The 16,481-nt window shown below is 50.0% G+C and overlaps 1 protein-coding gene across 1 annotated transcript in view; it reads left to right on the top strand.

Moving 5' to 3' along the window:
* The window catches only part of LOC138583278 (zinc finger protein 282-like), a 176,327-nt gene that overhangs the window by 62,150 nt on the left and 97,696 nt on the right, over positions 1–16,481 (top strand). The window contains exon 2 of the mRNA XM_069655378.1: positions 7,770–7,896. Coding sequence (XP_069511479.1) covers positions 7,770–7,896 — 127 coding nt within the window. The remainder of the gene's footprint in view (positions 1–7,769; positions 7,897–16,481) is intronic.

Raw genomic sequence — 16,481 nt, 5'->3', positions numbered from 1 at the left:
GCAGGATGATCCTCGTCGCACCTGCGTGGCCGAGGCAGATATGGTTCCCGGACCTTCTGGACTTGTCGGCGTCCCCGCCAATCAAGCTGCCGGCGGACGCGGATCTACTCTCCAGGGAAGGAGGCGCCATCCTCCACCACGACCCGAAGTCGCTGAACTTGCAGGCCTGGCTCCTGCAGCGCTAGAGTTTGGAGGATACGACATACCGGCCGACTGCAGAGAGGTTCTTGCAAAGGCCAGGGCGTCCTCGACTCTTAAATGCTACGGACACAAATGGAAGAGGTTCTCTGTCTGGTGCCACGCACAGAAGATTAACCCTCTACGGATTACGGCTCCCCAAGTGCTGCCGTACCTGCTGACGCTGGCCAAAGCTGGTCTGGCACACGCGTCCATCAAGATTCATCTTGCTGCGATCTCCCGATACACCAGAACCACGGGCAGGACGTCCTTGTGGTCTCATCGTCTGGTGAAAGAGTTCATGAAGGGACTGTTCAGATCGTTCCCGCCGGTGAAGGCTCCGGCCCCGGCGTGGGAGCTCAACGTGGTACTGACCAAACTCATGGGACCTCCGTTCGAGCCTCTGCACTCGGCCCCGTTGAAGTTTCTATCGTGGAAAACAGCTTTTCTCGTGGCCATCACCTCCGCACGACGAGTGGGAGAGATCCAGGCCCTTTCCTGCAAGGCACCGTACTTGACTTTCCACGACACGAGGGTAGTGCTCAGGACGCACCCCTCCTTCATGCCCAAGGTACCGTCGGACTTTCATCTCAACGAACCCTTGGTGTTACCTGTGTTCTTCCCGTCGCCTTCGTCGCCGGCTGAGAGGACTTTGCACTCGCTGGATGTAGCTAGAGCGCTGAAGTTCTACGTGGACCGCACGAAAGGTTTTCGGAAGACGTCACAACTCTTTGTGAACTTTGGACCTGTCAATCAGGGGAAGGCTCTCTCGAAGGCTTCCATCTCCAGATGGCTCTCCGGCTGTATCATGTACTGTCACCGGTTGGCAAACCGACCGCTGCCTGGCCGTCCGAGAGCCCATTCCACCAGAGCGATCGCAGCTACCACGGCGTTCCTATCTGGTGTGCCCCTGCTGGACATATGCAGGGCTGCTACGTGGAGGTCGACGCACACCTTCACGAAATTCTACTGCGTCGACCGGGATTCCAGGGAGGAGTCCAGGGTCGGCCAAGCAGTGCTGCGCAACCTGTTCGCCTGAGGTGAGCCTGGTGAGGAGGTAAGATGCTTAATGTTGAGTTGATGTGATGCTTAATGTTGAGCCTTTGCCACCTCCCGTGGTTGTGCATGTGTGTACTGCTATGTATTCTTTATTCATGAGCATGTGAATCCATGCCAGACCCCATGCTGGAGAAGGAACAAGTTACTTACCTGTAACTGTTGTTCTCCAGCATGGGTCTGGCATGGATTCACATGCGAACCCTCCCGCCTACCCCTCTGCGGCTCTTCACTTGGTCATACTGCCACTTCACGTGCTTCCAAATCTGAAGATGGCTGCCAGAGGCGGTGCTTAGGTAGAGGGCAGTCATTGGCTGTGGTCAGTATGACGCAGAGACCAGTGATTGGTTATTACTACGAAAGACAGATCAGAAACGAAACTGATACTGGTTTTTTCTTTACCGAGGATTCCCAGCCTGACGACGGGGAATATTCATGAGCATGTGAATCCATGCCAGACCCATGCTGGAGAACAACAGTTACAGGTAAGTAACTTGTTCCATCTCCTAAGGTGCCTATTTGCAGCTTTTCAACCCATTGGTGGAAGACTCTCTCCGATGTCAGAGGAACCCCAGGTATGTATTTGACTGGGAGAAGGGATGAGTATCGTGTTTGCACTCCATATTTTTGGGCGAATTTCTTCCAGATCTTGTATGTTGACAGCACCACGTTCATAGTGGTGTGGGGGACCGGGGTCTGACCAAAGATAACCGCTCTCAACAGGTTGGATTCGCCAGGCCCCGCTCTACTTGTACGTGTGGTCTGACTGCCTGTGTAGAGTACCAGAAGCTGAGGAACAGTGCTTGCGCCACCCATAAGTATTTTTCTAGATCCGGGAGGGCTAGTCCTCCGCTTGTCACCGGGAGAGTCAATGTTGAATGTGCCACTCTGGCCGGTTTTCCTGCCCACAGCAGCTCAAGGACCATGCTTTTCAGTTTGGTCAGGAAGGATTGTGGCAGCAATATAGGAATATTATTGAATAAGTACAAGAGCTTCGATAGGATCACCATCTTGACCAGGGAGACTCTTCCCCAGAGGGATAGTGGCAGGGTCTTCCATTGCGTCACTCTTTCCTGCAAGGTTCTGGTGACCTCTTCGTAGTTGTCACGAAATACCTCATGGTAACTTAGCGACCTCTGTATCCCCAGGTACCAGACTTTGGATGTTTTCCATGTAAGCTGAAAGTCATCTGCGAACGGTTTAGTTGCCGGGGTCAACGGAAATATGATGGATTTTGACCGGTTGATCTTTAACCCGGAAGCCGCTCCGAATTTGGTAACTTCCCTCATGACTGGGTTCAGGTTTTCTGCGGGATCTCGTATGAACAGCACCACATCGTCTGCGTATAGGGATATGATGACCTTGTGTGGGCCTATGATGAGACCCCTATGTTGTCTTTGTTCTTGTAGGTTGGAAGCTAGTGGTTCCATTACCAGAGCGAATAACAGCGCCGATAGTGGGCAGCCCTGTCTGGTACCGTGTTGTAACTCCACGGGGGCTGACTTTGCTGATCCCACGATAACATTGGCTTGTGGTTTGGTGTATAATAGGTACACCAGTTTGATGAATCGGGCTCCCAGTCCCATTCTGGCGAGTACTGCGAACAGGAATGGCCACTCCACCGAATCAAACGCCTTCTCGGCATCGAGTAGGACCGCAATTGCCTGCTGTGAGGGGTCTAGTGCTTCGATGACGCTGAATAATCTTCAGATTCCGAAGGTCGTATTGCGGCCTGCTATGAACCCCGCCTGGTCTGCCAGCACTAGGGCGGGCATCAGTGGCATCAACCTGTTTGTGAGTACCTTTGCTAGTATTTTGTTGTCCAGGTTGAGCAGGTAGATGGGGCGGTAGGACGCACATTCCTCTGGTGGTTTGTTCAGGAGGACAACGTTGGCTTCGCAGGTGGACTGGGGGAGGGCTCCTTTCTCTAGTGCTTCTTCATATACCGCCACTAGGAGGGGGGCCAGGGCATTCGCAAATGCCTTATAGAATTCTCCCGCTAAGCCGTCTGGGCCAGGAGCTTTGGAATTCGGGAGTGTCCTGATGGCCTCGATGATTTTTTCTTACGTGACTAGTTCATTAAGTGGTTCCCGCATTTGACTTTCGCCCCAATATCTGTGTCTTCAAGGTATTTCAGTGGGGCGTTTGCGTCCTTGTTATGTTTGGTACTGTAAAGATCCTGGTAGAAGAGTCTAAGTTCCTCTGACATTCCTTTGTCGGTGTGGGTTAGCCCATCTTGCTTGGTGCGGATTCCTTCTATTGGTGACAGCTTATTGTCGGCTCTTATTAGGTTTGCCAGGAGGCCGCTGGGTTTTTGGCCCTCACCATTTTGCCTGATTCGGCTGCTGCGGTTTAGGAATTTTATCTTGCGATCTGCTATGGTGTTGAACTTCTGTAGTTCCTCTTTCAGGGCATCCTTTATTTTGGGGTCATCTGTGCTCGTGTTTTGGAGCTCAAGGTTCCTTAGTTGTTCTTCTCTGGATGCGAGTTCTCGCCGGATGAGTTTGAGGATGCCATTTTCCTTAGCGAGGCAGATTCCCCTCACAAAGCACTTCAGTGCTTCCCAAATCGTGCTGGCGGAGGGGACTGAACCCAAGTTGGAGTCCAGGAACATGGTGATCTCCTCTCTCAGTTCGGGTGCAAAAACCTCATCTTGCATCGAGCCATTTTTAAATCGCCAACGCTGCAGTGGGGACCTGGGTTTGGCTGGGTTGAGGCTGAGGATAACTGGGGAGTGATCGGAGAGAGTCTGAATATGACACGGGCCACACACCAACGGGCCATTTGTTGAGGCGAACAGGTAGTCAATCCTGGAGCTCGTGTTGTGGACCGCCGAGTGGAAGGTGTAGCCTTGAATTTCTCTGTTAGACTATCTCCATGCGTCTTTCAGATCGAATGCCCTGCAGATTTCTCTTATTTGAAGGCTGGCCCTGGAGGTGGGCTGTGGCGTGGTCCGTGACCTGTCCCTCGCTGGGTGAAGCACCATATTAATATCACCTCCCCAGATTATGGTTGCCAGGTCTTGGGCGGAGAGGTGGGTCAATACCCAGCCAAAATCGTCGGGGCCGTCTGTATTAGGCGCATAGGAGTTGACGAGGGTTATTTTTGGGCCCGCTATGATGCCACTTATTAAAATAGCTCTGCCTTCGGAGTCTTTCTCTGTTTGGGCTAGTCAAAAATTGGTCCTCCTGTTGATTAGGATAGCGACCCCTCTGGAGTAAGATGAGTATGAGGAGAAGTATCTGTGGCAGCCCCAACTTCTGGCCCAGAGGTGATCTCTCCCAGGAAGCAGATGTGTTTCTTGGAGCATGGCCACGTCGATCTCATGTCTTTTCGGATACTGTAGAATTGTCCTTGTCTTAGACGGGATGTTGCCACCCCTTATGTTCCAGGTAGCCACTTTGAATGGAAAGAGGTAATGTATAAATTGGCTTTCATTTTGTTCACTTTGATTGGTGACTTTGTAGTTGTTTTTGATCAGTGGTCTGGTTGCTGTTTATGGGAGTATTTGCTGGACGGCGCAGTATCGGTGGTGACGACATGGGGGATGGAGGATCGACAGGAGGCGCCGAACAGGCGGCGCAATTTCCTCCCATTTCCCTTGGAGAATCTTTCCCACGGGCAACCCCCAACTGGCCCGTATGTGAACTACTGCCGGAGACGGCTCCTGAGGATTCCAGGCCGTCAACTGCATTCCCTCCCCATAACAACAAACTGCAAAACGAACAAATGCTGTGCTAGGGGCACTCAGGGCTTCCCAAGTATCCCTACCCCTTTGTTAAATCTTTTTGCGCTTCTTCCGGTCGTTTCATTGTGGGATGCTGGAGGATTTCCTGCTCTTTTCGGCATTTGCATGTTATGGTGGATTCCTGGGGTTTCTCCCTTTGTGGTCGTGGTTGATTAAGATTCCGGTCGGGGCAGCCCATCTGGTCCAGGAACATGTTCGCTTCTTCTGGAGATTGGAAAAAATTGACTCTCCCGCTGTGCTGCACCCTGAGTCATGCTGGAAAGAGCATTGAGTAGACCATCTGGTTGTCTCTGAGTCTTTGTCTAATGTTGGTAAATAATCTCTTCTGCTTTTGGACCTCGAGGGAAAAGTCAGGGTAGATGTGGATCTTGTCTCTGCCGTGTAAGAGTTCCCCCTTCTCCCTCGCCAGGCGGAGTATAGTGTCACGGTCCCTGTAATTAAGTAGTTTTGCGATGATCGGTCTGGGTGGTGCGCCGGGGGCAGGCCTGGCTGATGCAATTCTATGCGCTTTCTATACATTAAACAAGTGGGATAGAGCCTCTTGGCCGAAGAGGGATTTGCAGAATGCTTCGACATAGTCTTCCATTTTGGACTGTGATTAGTGGTCATTTACTCCGATAATTCGGATATTGTTCCTCCTTGAGCGGCTCTCCAAATCTTCACATTTGGCTATGGTCGTTTTCATTTGGGCCTCCAGCCTGGACACTTTGCTTGACATGGAGGCTGCGCCATCGTCTAGATTGGAAACCCTTTGTTCAACTTAATTCAGGCATTCCCTGTGGGTGTCAATACGGTGTTGTAGGAGATCTACTTTGGATGAGCGGCCATCCATCTTGTTGTTTAGGCTGTTTATGCCAGCCTTTAGCTCTAGGAGGAGTTCTTTAATTTCAGATGTATTACCTGCGGGTTCCGTTTGTTGTGAATTGTCAGGTATGGGGTCATGGTCATCCTGTAAGCGAGGGGCTTTCAGGGTCGTGCCGCTATCGAAGGCAAGCTTCCTTTGGGGTTTATCTGTCTTCCCCATTGTGTCTGTGGGGTTGATAGCTAGGCTAGTTTATGATTATTTTCCGTTATGGCTCAGGCGCTGCGCCGGGACTTCACCAGAGTGAGGTGGACCAGGACCTTTCCTATGGGAAGAAGGAGGGCGGGGGCGTGGAGTGAATTGGAGAGAGTCCACAAAGTAGCAGTACGGATGATGCCTGATGGTCAGTTCCAGTGAGTTCCAGTGAGTTTATGCAGCTAACACGTGTTTTCTGCTTAGGTTTATCCCAGGTCAGATGAGTAGGGTGATGGGCGAAGCTGTCAGGTCTTCCCCAGCCCCAATGCCTGTTGTGCTGGGTGGCTTGATCTATGCTGGGGCCTGCAAAGGGCAGCTGCGGGTCCTGTGCGGATTATAGCTTGAAGTTGCAGGTTTTGATGTGATATGGCTAGGCTGCGGATCGTGGGCCTCCGCTGGTTCCCCAATGGCGCCCGCTGACAAGGCGGTGCAACTGGTGGTGAGGGGGGGTCCGGAGGCAGACCCACCGCCTATCCCCGGAGGGGGGTGCCGCAGCGGCACAGACCGGCCACTGACCCCCAGAGGGCTAAGGGGTTTATTGGGACCACGACAGACAGGAGTGTGCCGGCAAGTATGCTTCCTCCGGGAAGCTTGCTACAAGTCTTTGTTCTGCCTGATGTTGGGGCCGGACGAGAGCAGCAGGCGAGCCACGCCACTCCGTCCGCTTGTGTGTGCAGAGCTCCAGAGGTGTGGGATCGCCAGACCTCCACAGCGCCTAGAGAGCGGGGGGGAGGGTGATGCGCCCCGGGGGGGAAGCCCGGCTCGCTCGTATGGTTATTCAGCCCACGTACCCTCCCCCGCTCTCCATACCTTGAGGCCGGTCCGTCGTTGCAGAGGTTTCCACTGCGAGCCGCGCAGCTCCGCGGCCCCGATGCCATATCAGCAGCCCCGGCTGCTCTTGGTGGTTTTCCTCTTCCCGCCGCTGGTGTTGGGGGTGGGGGAGTAGGGGCCCCGCAGCTCCAACAGTACGGCACCGGGGACGGGCCCCCGCACAGTCTGCTCCCCTACCCGCTGCCCAGGCGTGCTGCTCCGATGCGAGGTGGGTGGCCAGCACCCCACCTGGAGACGAGCCACCAGTCCGCGCCTGGCAGGAGAGGCGGGAGAGGGATCCCCCGGGTCTTCATTGACCTCCGCTGCCGCTCCCCTGCCGATCCTCTGTGCTACTGCCAGGAGAGTCGCTGCGGGCCCGGAGGCGCCTGGGTTGTGCTCAATGTTGGAGGCGCTGTCTCGCCTCGGCAGTCTGCTGGGCCCGCGGGGCACAGTATTAGGCAGGCCATTCAGCAGCGTGGGGGGGTCGAATTTTCCCCAGATTTCTTAGAAACGAAGACAGGCGTTTAGGGAGTTAGGAGCAACAGTGATTTATGCTCAGACGAACCGAAAAGCGCAGGATTGTTACGGATTAATCCGGGGCAACAGGGGAGCTTAGACCTCAGCGGCCATCTTGGTTGGCTCTCTAGCGCCCTCTCACAACTTATTAACAATTTAGAGTGTCAGCATGTTGCTTGCATTAGTGTCCCTTTTTGAGAGTCAGTGTTCCTGAGATTCTTCCTGCTGTGGGTCCTTTGTTCTAATGATGTTCACCATTTTAAAGCGGTATATGAATTTGAACACAAGGGTTAAGGGGGAGCTGCTAGGCAAGTGTTGAAATGTTAAATTATTTGTTACTCACTGTGCACTGCCTGTCATGAAAGCTACTTTTCCAGTAATGTAATATAAACTGTCTTCCTCTAGGCACCAGCAACGTTCCATGATGTGGCTGCCTATTTCTCTGAAGACGAGTGGAGGCTTCTTCATGAATGGCAGAAAGAACTTTATGGCAATGTGATGAATGAGATTCAGCAAGCCTTGCTCTCTCTCGGTAAACAAGGCATAGCCTCTGTACTTCTATACATCACCCAGCTTGTCCTGTTCCTCTGGATTTCCTTTTACATTATTGCAAGAATGTTTAATATCCATGTTTCCAATCTGTTGTCACCAGTGTTATTTTCACATAATACTTGTTCTCCTACTTGCCATGCAGTGGTGGGGCGATGCTGCAGTGCCCGTTATGGTTGTCGGAGAGCAAAAGGCAGCGCGCTTTGCTCAGCCAGTCGGTTAGCTGCCGAATTGAGCAGTTGTTGGGCCAGCTGAGCTGATGGATCTTCAGGGTACCTGCAAGACTGTGAATGTATGCAGAGCGCTTGCCAACTGGCCATGCATGCCAGGGCATAAAGCTCCCTTAATCACACGCCGGAGCCTGCATGGCAATCTATGTCTATATTGGCACGTTTTGGAGACGAAATGGCACTTTGTTGAGGACTTTCTATTTAAAGTAGTGACCACTGTGCAAAGGGATTCTAGGAAATACACTGTGCAAGCATTCCACCTACTTTAGAATTGTAGAAAGCGGCATACTAGGACCCCAGGCGCCTGTTGTAACATAAGCCACCACCTGATAGCCTGCGTGAGTCATGTCTTCTGTCCCATGGTGTCCCATGTGACTTTGTGAATAAAGGGTGTGCACGGTTCCCTGGTCAAGGTGGGCCTGATAATGGTTTGCATTACTTTTATCTTGCTCTGTATTGGCATTGATCTACTCTTTAACAGTGGGTATAGTGCCACTAGTTTGCCAGTTGCTTTTTGCTGTGATTTTTCAATAAGGTTTTTCCAGTTTAGTTTTGCGTCCATTGTTACTCCTAGATATGAGCTGCTACTTTCCCAAGTGATTGCCTCTCCATTTAGGTGGATTGCTGGGTGTTCTTTCACCTTTTTTCTGCTAAATAGAGTTGCTGTTTTGCTTTACTTGAGAGCCATCTACCAGTCTAGGTACCAGTCAGATGGCTTGTCAAGGGACGTCTGTACATTTTTTTGCGACTTCCTTTTCATTGAAGGACTGCAAAATCACTGCTACATCGTCGGCATAAAGAGCAAGTGCTGTCTTTTTAAGTGGTTTTGGGATATCATTAGTAAACAAGTTGAAGAGGAAGGGGCCCACGATAGATCCTTGTGGGACTCTTGCACAAATGCAAAGCGCAGTTGAGTGTTCCTCTCAAACAGATACGTGCAATTTGCGTTCAGCCCGGTAGCTGTAGAGTAGGTTAACCAAGTAGTTTGGAAACTTCAGGTTGATTATTTTATGAAGAAGTCCTGTGTCCAAGGATTTGGACACATTGAGAAAGACAATCCCAGTCGACTTGTTTATGTTGAAACCGTGACTGATTATGTCAACCACTCTCAATAGTTGGTGGGTTGTTGAATGTTCCACTCGAAATCCAAATTGCTCATTTGTGAGGATGTTTATTGTTGTGGCCTGTTCATTTAAGGGTGCAAGTATGATCTTTTCAAGGAGTTTTGATAGTCCAGAGAGCAGGCTTATTGGCCGATAGCTGGTCGGGTTTTTCAGTGACTTCCCAGGCTTAAACAATATGAACTTCACTTCTTTCCATTTTGTAGCAAAGTGTTGGAGATGCAGGCAGGCATTGAAGAACTCAACCAAGTACTCCATAGCTTTAGGTGGTAGCATCTTGGTGGCCTGGTTCCTGGTGCTTTGCCATTTTTCAGATCTTGAGCGAGTCGGCGAACCTCATCCAGTGTGCATGTCTTCACATGTTCTGCTTCAGTTCCTGGCGGGTGCTCTTTGAAGTGGTTGGCAACATTCTGTTGTATGTCCTATGATATCTTGCTGGCTTGGTCGGGATGAAAGATTCTTTCAGCGTTGTCAGCCAACACTTCTGCCCTGTCCTTGTTTGTACAGGCAAGGTGGGTCTTGCCTTGAATTGGCAGACTGGATTCTTTTTTGCCAGTCAGGTGGCGTGTCATCCTCCATATCGACTTGTCGGTCTCTTTCAGCCACAGCAGCCTCCCATGTGTTGCTTCTCTGCTCCTGGCTTTGATCTTTGAGTAGCTTTGTGAGTTGGTTGTACCTCCTCAGTAGGTCAGGTGTTCTTGCTTTCTGCCATTGGTGTCTAGCTCTATTTTTGGCCGCAATTGATCTTTTTGATACCTTCTGGCAAGTCATAAATGGGGCAGCGTGCAGGTCCTTGTTTTAGGACGCTCTTTTCAACAGCATTGCACTCGTGAGGGGGTTGACAGCCTGTTTCGTTCTCTTCAGTGGATTCACAAGCGATACTGCAGCATTCTCCAAACAGTCCAAAATAAGATGCTATGAATTGCAGTGGACAACACCGCCTCTGGACAAGGACAGAAGATCTCCATTGCAACCTGGGTATGGAAATGCTAGACCAGCATCTACTAAAACTAAACAAATAATTCTATGAAGATTTGAATCGGAAAGAAAACCCCCTGATCGGAATCTTGCTGGTATCACCACAAACCCATTTGACCGCTACCCACGGACAATTGCAGCATTGAACTTGTGAACTACTGCATCCCCAATGCATAGCATTGTAACGCAGACCAAGATGTATTTCTAAACGCGACTTAAAACTTCAACCAGCTACATTGGAGTAATAAGGCGAAAGCCTTGGCATCCCAAAAACGCACTGCCAGAAAATCTCTGGCAAAGAGAAAGAAGAAGTCAGGCCGTGCGCCATTTACCCACCGACTTCACAGGCTACCGTGTATCATTTATTAAGCAAAGCAGGAGGGGGCTAGGTCTTACCCAGCACATAACAACTGACAACAAAGTTCTACGAGTGACCTTGTGTGCTGACCGGTCTTGCTGGTGCACTCTGCGATGAGCGTTCGCCTTGCGGTGCTCTGATCCTGGTCGGATCTGTTCCGGCGACCATTGGCATTCCCTGACGAGGTCCCCCTGGCAACTGCTAGCTCCAGTGCGGCCCATGCTGTAAGCACCTGGCTCGTGGGTTTTAGCTCTTGCGAGTGCTGACTGCCTGGTGCTGCATATCTGGACACAGTCCCTGAAGGTGCTGAGGGGGGCTGATTGAATACCAGGTGCCACCTGAAGCACATGGAGGATCAGCTGGTGGTGTGCTGTTCCCTGCCTGTCGCAGGCCTCACCACAAGGATGCTTGTGCAGTTTGGCCCAGGCCCAAGGATGGGGCCGGTGGGCGGGGGGGTGGTGTATGCTGGTTAAAGTGGGAGAAGTGAACCAGTCAGATGGGGAGAGACAGGGGGTAGAAAAAGGGGGGAGACGCGAAGGGGGGGGAGAGAGAGGAGGAAGAGAGAGGGGGAGAGAGAGGGAGACCGACCCGAGGGGGTGGGGGGGCTCCATTGGAGGACCTGTCCAACCCCAAAGGCCCCTTTTTCACAGCCATCCGGTTCCAGAATTTGACGTTAAAGGGATCCCTGTGACCCACTGCCCTAATTGGGCACACTTGCTCGAGAAACTGGACATGTTTTATGAGGCAGCTGAGATTAGGGATGACGCAAGGATAAGCCCACTCCTGTTATTTTATGCAGTGAATGAAGTGCAGAGTATTTGCCACCAATTGTGAACATTGATTTTGCACGCTATCAGCTGCAGCAGGCAGCCCAATTCCAGGATGAGTCCCTCGATTTGTTTTATACGAGGCTCTGCCAGCTAGCAGCCATTTGTGCCTTTCCGGATGAAGATGATGAGCTCCGACGCCAAATAATACAAGCGTGACGCTCAAGTAAACTGCGCACCCAGATTCTGAAAGAGCTGGTAATGCCATTGGCAAGAATGTTGGAGCTCGGAAGAGCCCACAAGATGGCCGCAACAAGGTCAGCGACGATGGAAGAGGCCATCAAAGGGCTGAATGTGGACAAAGTAGGAAAAGTGGAGCCGGGAGTGGGGGCCCCCCAGAGCATGGGTGCAGCCCAGGGCTTCCCTCGAGCGTGTGAGTATTGTGGTTGAACGATAACGCACACTGTGGGGTGCCCGGCAATGGGGCGGCAGTGCGGGAGATGCCACAAGTCAGGGCACTTTGCAGTTTTCTGCAAGATGCTGTGGCCATCTATATATAGGCGCAACCAAGAATACGGATCCATGGAAGAACCCGCTCCGAGTTGCTGCCCATGTAGCGACCATTGCCGAGGAACAGGACTGGCAATGTCAGCACGTTAGTAGTGTGAGGATATGATTTTCCTAGCTGATGGGGTAATCTGGCAAGCAGCACTGGCGTTGTGGCAAGGAGACGGATAAGGAGCAAATTGGCGGTGCAACTCTGCAAGAATGCTATAGGAGAAGTATAGCGGAAAGCAAGGGGTCCCACAGCCGCAGTGCATTGGGTTGTGGTTTAAAGTGTTGACTCCTTCTGTTGTTCATTACCCTAGGCATGGGATTCTGTGGGCTAACCCGCCACCTGATGGCCGGCTTCAGTCATGTGTTCAGTCACATGGAGTACCATGTGACTTTGTGAATAAAGGGTGTGCACGGCTCCCCATGTGCCAGTTACCCACTGACTTCACTGGCTCCCGTGTATCATTTATTAAGCAGAGCGGGAGGGGGCAAGGCCTTATCCGGCCCATAACAGAGCCTGTGTACGAAAATCCACTGGTATCATTTCTGTTGAATTTAGTATGGGTCCACTTTCAAAAGTTATGAAGAAAGCACTAGATGAATTCTCACAGGTATAGATAAGGAGAGGCAGTATTGCACAGGGTCCACCAGTGACTGTATCGTGAAAGGACCAATGCATTTGAGTCGTAACTTTGAGTCCCTTTCCTGCAAGATTTTTTGTTTCTAACCATGACTTTTCCGTTGCCTTATACTGGCGACCTGGAGTGCTTTTCTTTTGAAATAAGCATTGATCTATGGATTTTATGCATCAAGTTTGCACAGGCCCGGGCTAATGCTTTCAATACCCACACGCTTCTACTCCTGAATGGAGATTGGCTAGGGAGGCCGTTGGGCCTCCTTACAAGTATCAGATAGTCACAGGAGCAGGAACAGATAACAGAATGGATAGCCCTCTGGAAGGATGAAGGGCTGAACAGTAATACAACAAAAAGAGGTATCCTACCAATGGGTACATTCTTGACAATACATTATTCATAGTATGTCGATTTTAATTTGTAAGCAAATCGGAACTTAAGCTTTAAAAATTAGCTAGATGTCCCCAGACATTGTTGTTCGTGGGAGGATTTAATCCATACGGTTGCTATCAAACAGTAAGTTTAATCATAACACAGCTTTATTCACTTTGCTGGTATCTTGTCTTGTTTTTTTGACCATTTATATTTGATAGCATTAATACATAATTTGTAGCAGAAAATAATAATACCGAACTCAGTGCACAATAAATTATATACAACACATAGCACACACTATTGCAACGACATAGGAAATGCAAAAGAAATCATACAAATATTTCAGCATATTTGTCGTTTACATATGGGCCTCATTACACGGAAGGCGGTGAGCCATGGCGCTATTAGCGCCATGACTCATGCCGGTAAAATACCGGCACCGCCTTGGCGGAAAGGGGATTTACCGCCCCATTCCAAGGTTGGAGGGGCGGTAAATCCCCCTTCCGCCATTGCCCTTCCCCATTCCCATTTCTGCCCCATAGGGCTCTATGGGAATGGGGAAGGCGCTAATTACGGCACCGTAATTTTGCGGTGCCGTAATTAGCACCAAGGTCCCTTAGCGGGTTGGTTTTTAACGCCTGCAAAAAGCAGGCGTTAAAGCACCAACCCGCTAAGGGACCTCGTAGTAAGGCGGTAATAGTTAATGGTCACCGTTACCATTAACGGTGGCCGTTAACCATTACCGCCTTCCGTCGTTTCAAACATAAATTCAGTTTCAAGGAATTTAGGACTCAAATGGTTTTCCAGCACTTAGAGTAAATTGGTGCCTTAGCCCAAACAACAAAGTAACAAAAGAACTGAGAAAACAGGAGTGACCATTCAAAGGGTCAGGCCTTGCAGCTAATAGAAGAGCAAGAGGACCAAACGTAAGTCTACACATGGGGGTAGAAACCCCCAAAGTATGATGAACTAAGCAGCAGGGAAATTGCTGAGTCCACGGGCGTATCAGCTCCTAGTAGATAAGCCTTCTTCTGGGCCTCTGGGATAGTCTCTCTATCGTTGTACAGTGGAGAAGAAAGAGAGAAAGAAAGAAAGAAGGAAAGAAAGAAAGAAGGAAAGAAAGAAAGAAAAACTCTTTTTCTGTCTAAAAAAACAAAAAACACTAGGAGTCCTTTACAGAAGAAGGACTCTACAATTTAGGGAACATTATAAAGATGTGAGGCAAACAGAAAGAATCTTGTTTGTCTAACCAGGGCAGACAAAGCACTAACAACATTGCTCTCAGACAATTTGCAGAGCAGCATCAGTGTGTCGCTGCTGCCCAAATTGTCTCTCAAACATCTATTTATGTTATTATTGTTCATTTGTAAGGTGCTTATACATCAAGTAAATTGTGTTTCAAATCACCCACAGGGCAACAGGGAAGCAGCATGGGAGTGAAAATCAAATCTACGTTCCAACATCCTGAGCTGCTTACTTCATACACTAGTTGTTGCAAAAGAATGTTGCCTGAGAGCAGCAACCAAGTAAAAAAGGGATGGGGATAGGGCAAGACGTTGAGCGTGAGGAGGTGAGTGGGAGAAAGAAGGGGAATAGCAAGTGTATGTAGAAAGAACAGGTGTTAGGGAGAATTCTCTTTTTGGGCTCACCTAGTGAGTCCCCCAGCAGCTTTGCTGGATTTCTGGAGTTTGTTTTTTTTCTCCTGCCAAGAGTGAGACTCTTTTTTTTCCCACTCTTGGACATGTTTATGGTGTTCCTTTGACTGTTAATGTGTTTTATGGGCTATGGGATCCTTTACTCCATAGGGTCTCATGTGTTTTTACTATGTTACACAGCACCCTCCGTGCAGTAACACAGGGGTGTCATAGTGACACCCCACCATAGACTCGGTACCCTGGGACTGACTACTGTCTCCCAGGGCATGTAAAGTCACCATTGGCTTTACTAGTCCCAAATTATGAACAGAAACCAGTACAAACCATCATATCGTGGACGTACTAGTCGGGGCAATTCGATTGCCCCCGGGTCTGTTAGTCGAGGGGGCACGTCTCCGTCCCCCCTGATCGAGTTTTGGCTGGTGGCAGTGGATACTACCTTTTATATTCAACCGCGAATATATCCCTACGGGATTTTCCCATTGTTCGAGGCTACCAACTTTAATTATTTAATTCTCATAGCCTCGAACATACTGCCGGTTTATTTATTTAATATTAATTCACCGGTTGGTATTTTTTGCCAGGACTCGATTCTAAAATGTCGTTTGTGTTCTCTTCTGTGACTCCAACCCAAGTCGAGCCCTTTGTTCCACTTTTGACGGGCTTCTCCACAGAAGCCTCCAAAAGTGGTGCCACTCTGTCTGGGTGCCACAGGGGGTGTGGGAGGGGGTTTAGGCACCCTGGACTGAGTTACCTTGGTAACTCAAGTCGCTCTCTTGTGTGATGGTCCCAAGTGGTGAGCCGGCCGGCTGACCACTTAGCATGTTTGATTGACAGCTAGGCTGAGTGAATGGGGGTGTGCTGCATAAAAGCAGGGCTTTGGGGACTGGAACTTCAGAAGTCGCCACAGGACCTGGGAATCCGACGAGGGAGAACCTGAGCCGACCTGCTATGACAACACCACCAGTGGAGCCCTGCGGAACCGACTCACCACTTCCCGACGACAGAGAAGATCTCCCTGCTGGAGAGTCTTCTTCCCCTGACTGGTGGGCACAACCAGTTTACCTTCTTTTTCTCGCATCCCAGGACGTCTTGTGGTCGAATTGCCCGTGCCAAGCACCCCAGCAACCGGATAGCCACTTACCACTGGACCGCGAACAAAAGTACCGCTCCTTTTAACTGAGACCCCCTCGGCTGGTTTCTTCCCTGGCAGTGCAACGGACTCCTGTCTTCCTCCCCGACGAGATCCTCTCTTCCCCCGGACGAAGCACCGACTTGCATCCGCTGCCAGGAACAACTGCCCCCGCTGGAGTATTCTCACCACTTTAAGGTACCGTGTCCACCAGGCCTCCCTTTCTAAAGAATGCTACAAGGTAATAATAATCCCTTAACCTTCTGGACTGGGCTGGCCGCCTTGACCATCTAACTGGTCCCCTTTCTTTTGGTCCAACTCTTTCTGAACCTTTTCGAGACTTTTGTGCACTTTTTAACCGTGTGACCTTGGACACATTTCATTCTGATCCTCTTAAAGTGGATCCGGCTTTCTGAACTCTAACTTCACGGTTTGACTCTGCCTTCCTCTCTTGCTGTGTTCTTGTGAAAGTGTTGGGATCTGTTTCAATTTATATCCTGCTTTTCTCTCCCTTTTAAAACTAATTATTAGAGTGCCATCTGCGTTAAGCGCTCACCGCTGTCTGAAAATAAGTGGAGCTTTACTTAAGACTTGTCTAATATTCTTTTAAGGGAGTGTATATCTTTTAATTACCGTGTTTTTGAACGGCTTAATATTAGTGCCTGTGTGTTTTATTAGATGTGGTTTTAAATAAATAATTATATCTCTTTTATACCAAGCTCTGGTCAGTGTTTGTTTGTTCTACTATGTTCTTTTGACCTA

The sequence above is a fragment of the Ambystoma mexicanum genome, chromosome 3q, assembly GCF_040938575.1.
Source record: "Ambystoma mexicanum isolate Mex_15411 chromosome 3q, UKY_AmexF1_1, whole genome shotgun sequence".
NCBI lineage: Eukaryota > Metazoa > Chordata > Amphibia > Caudata > Ambystomatidae > Ambystoma > Ambystoma mexicanum.
The sequence above is the reverse complement of the archived record's forward strand: the minus strand, read 5'-3'. Positions and strand labels throughout refer to the sequence as shown.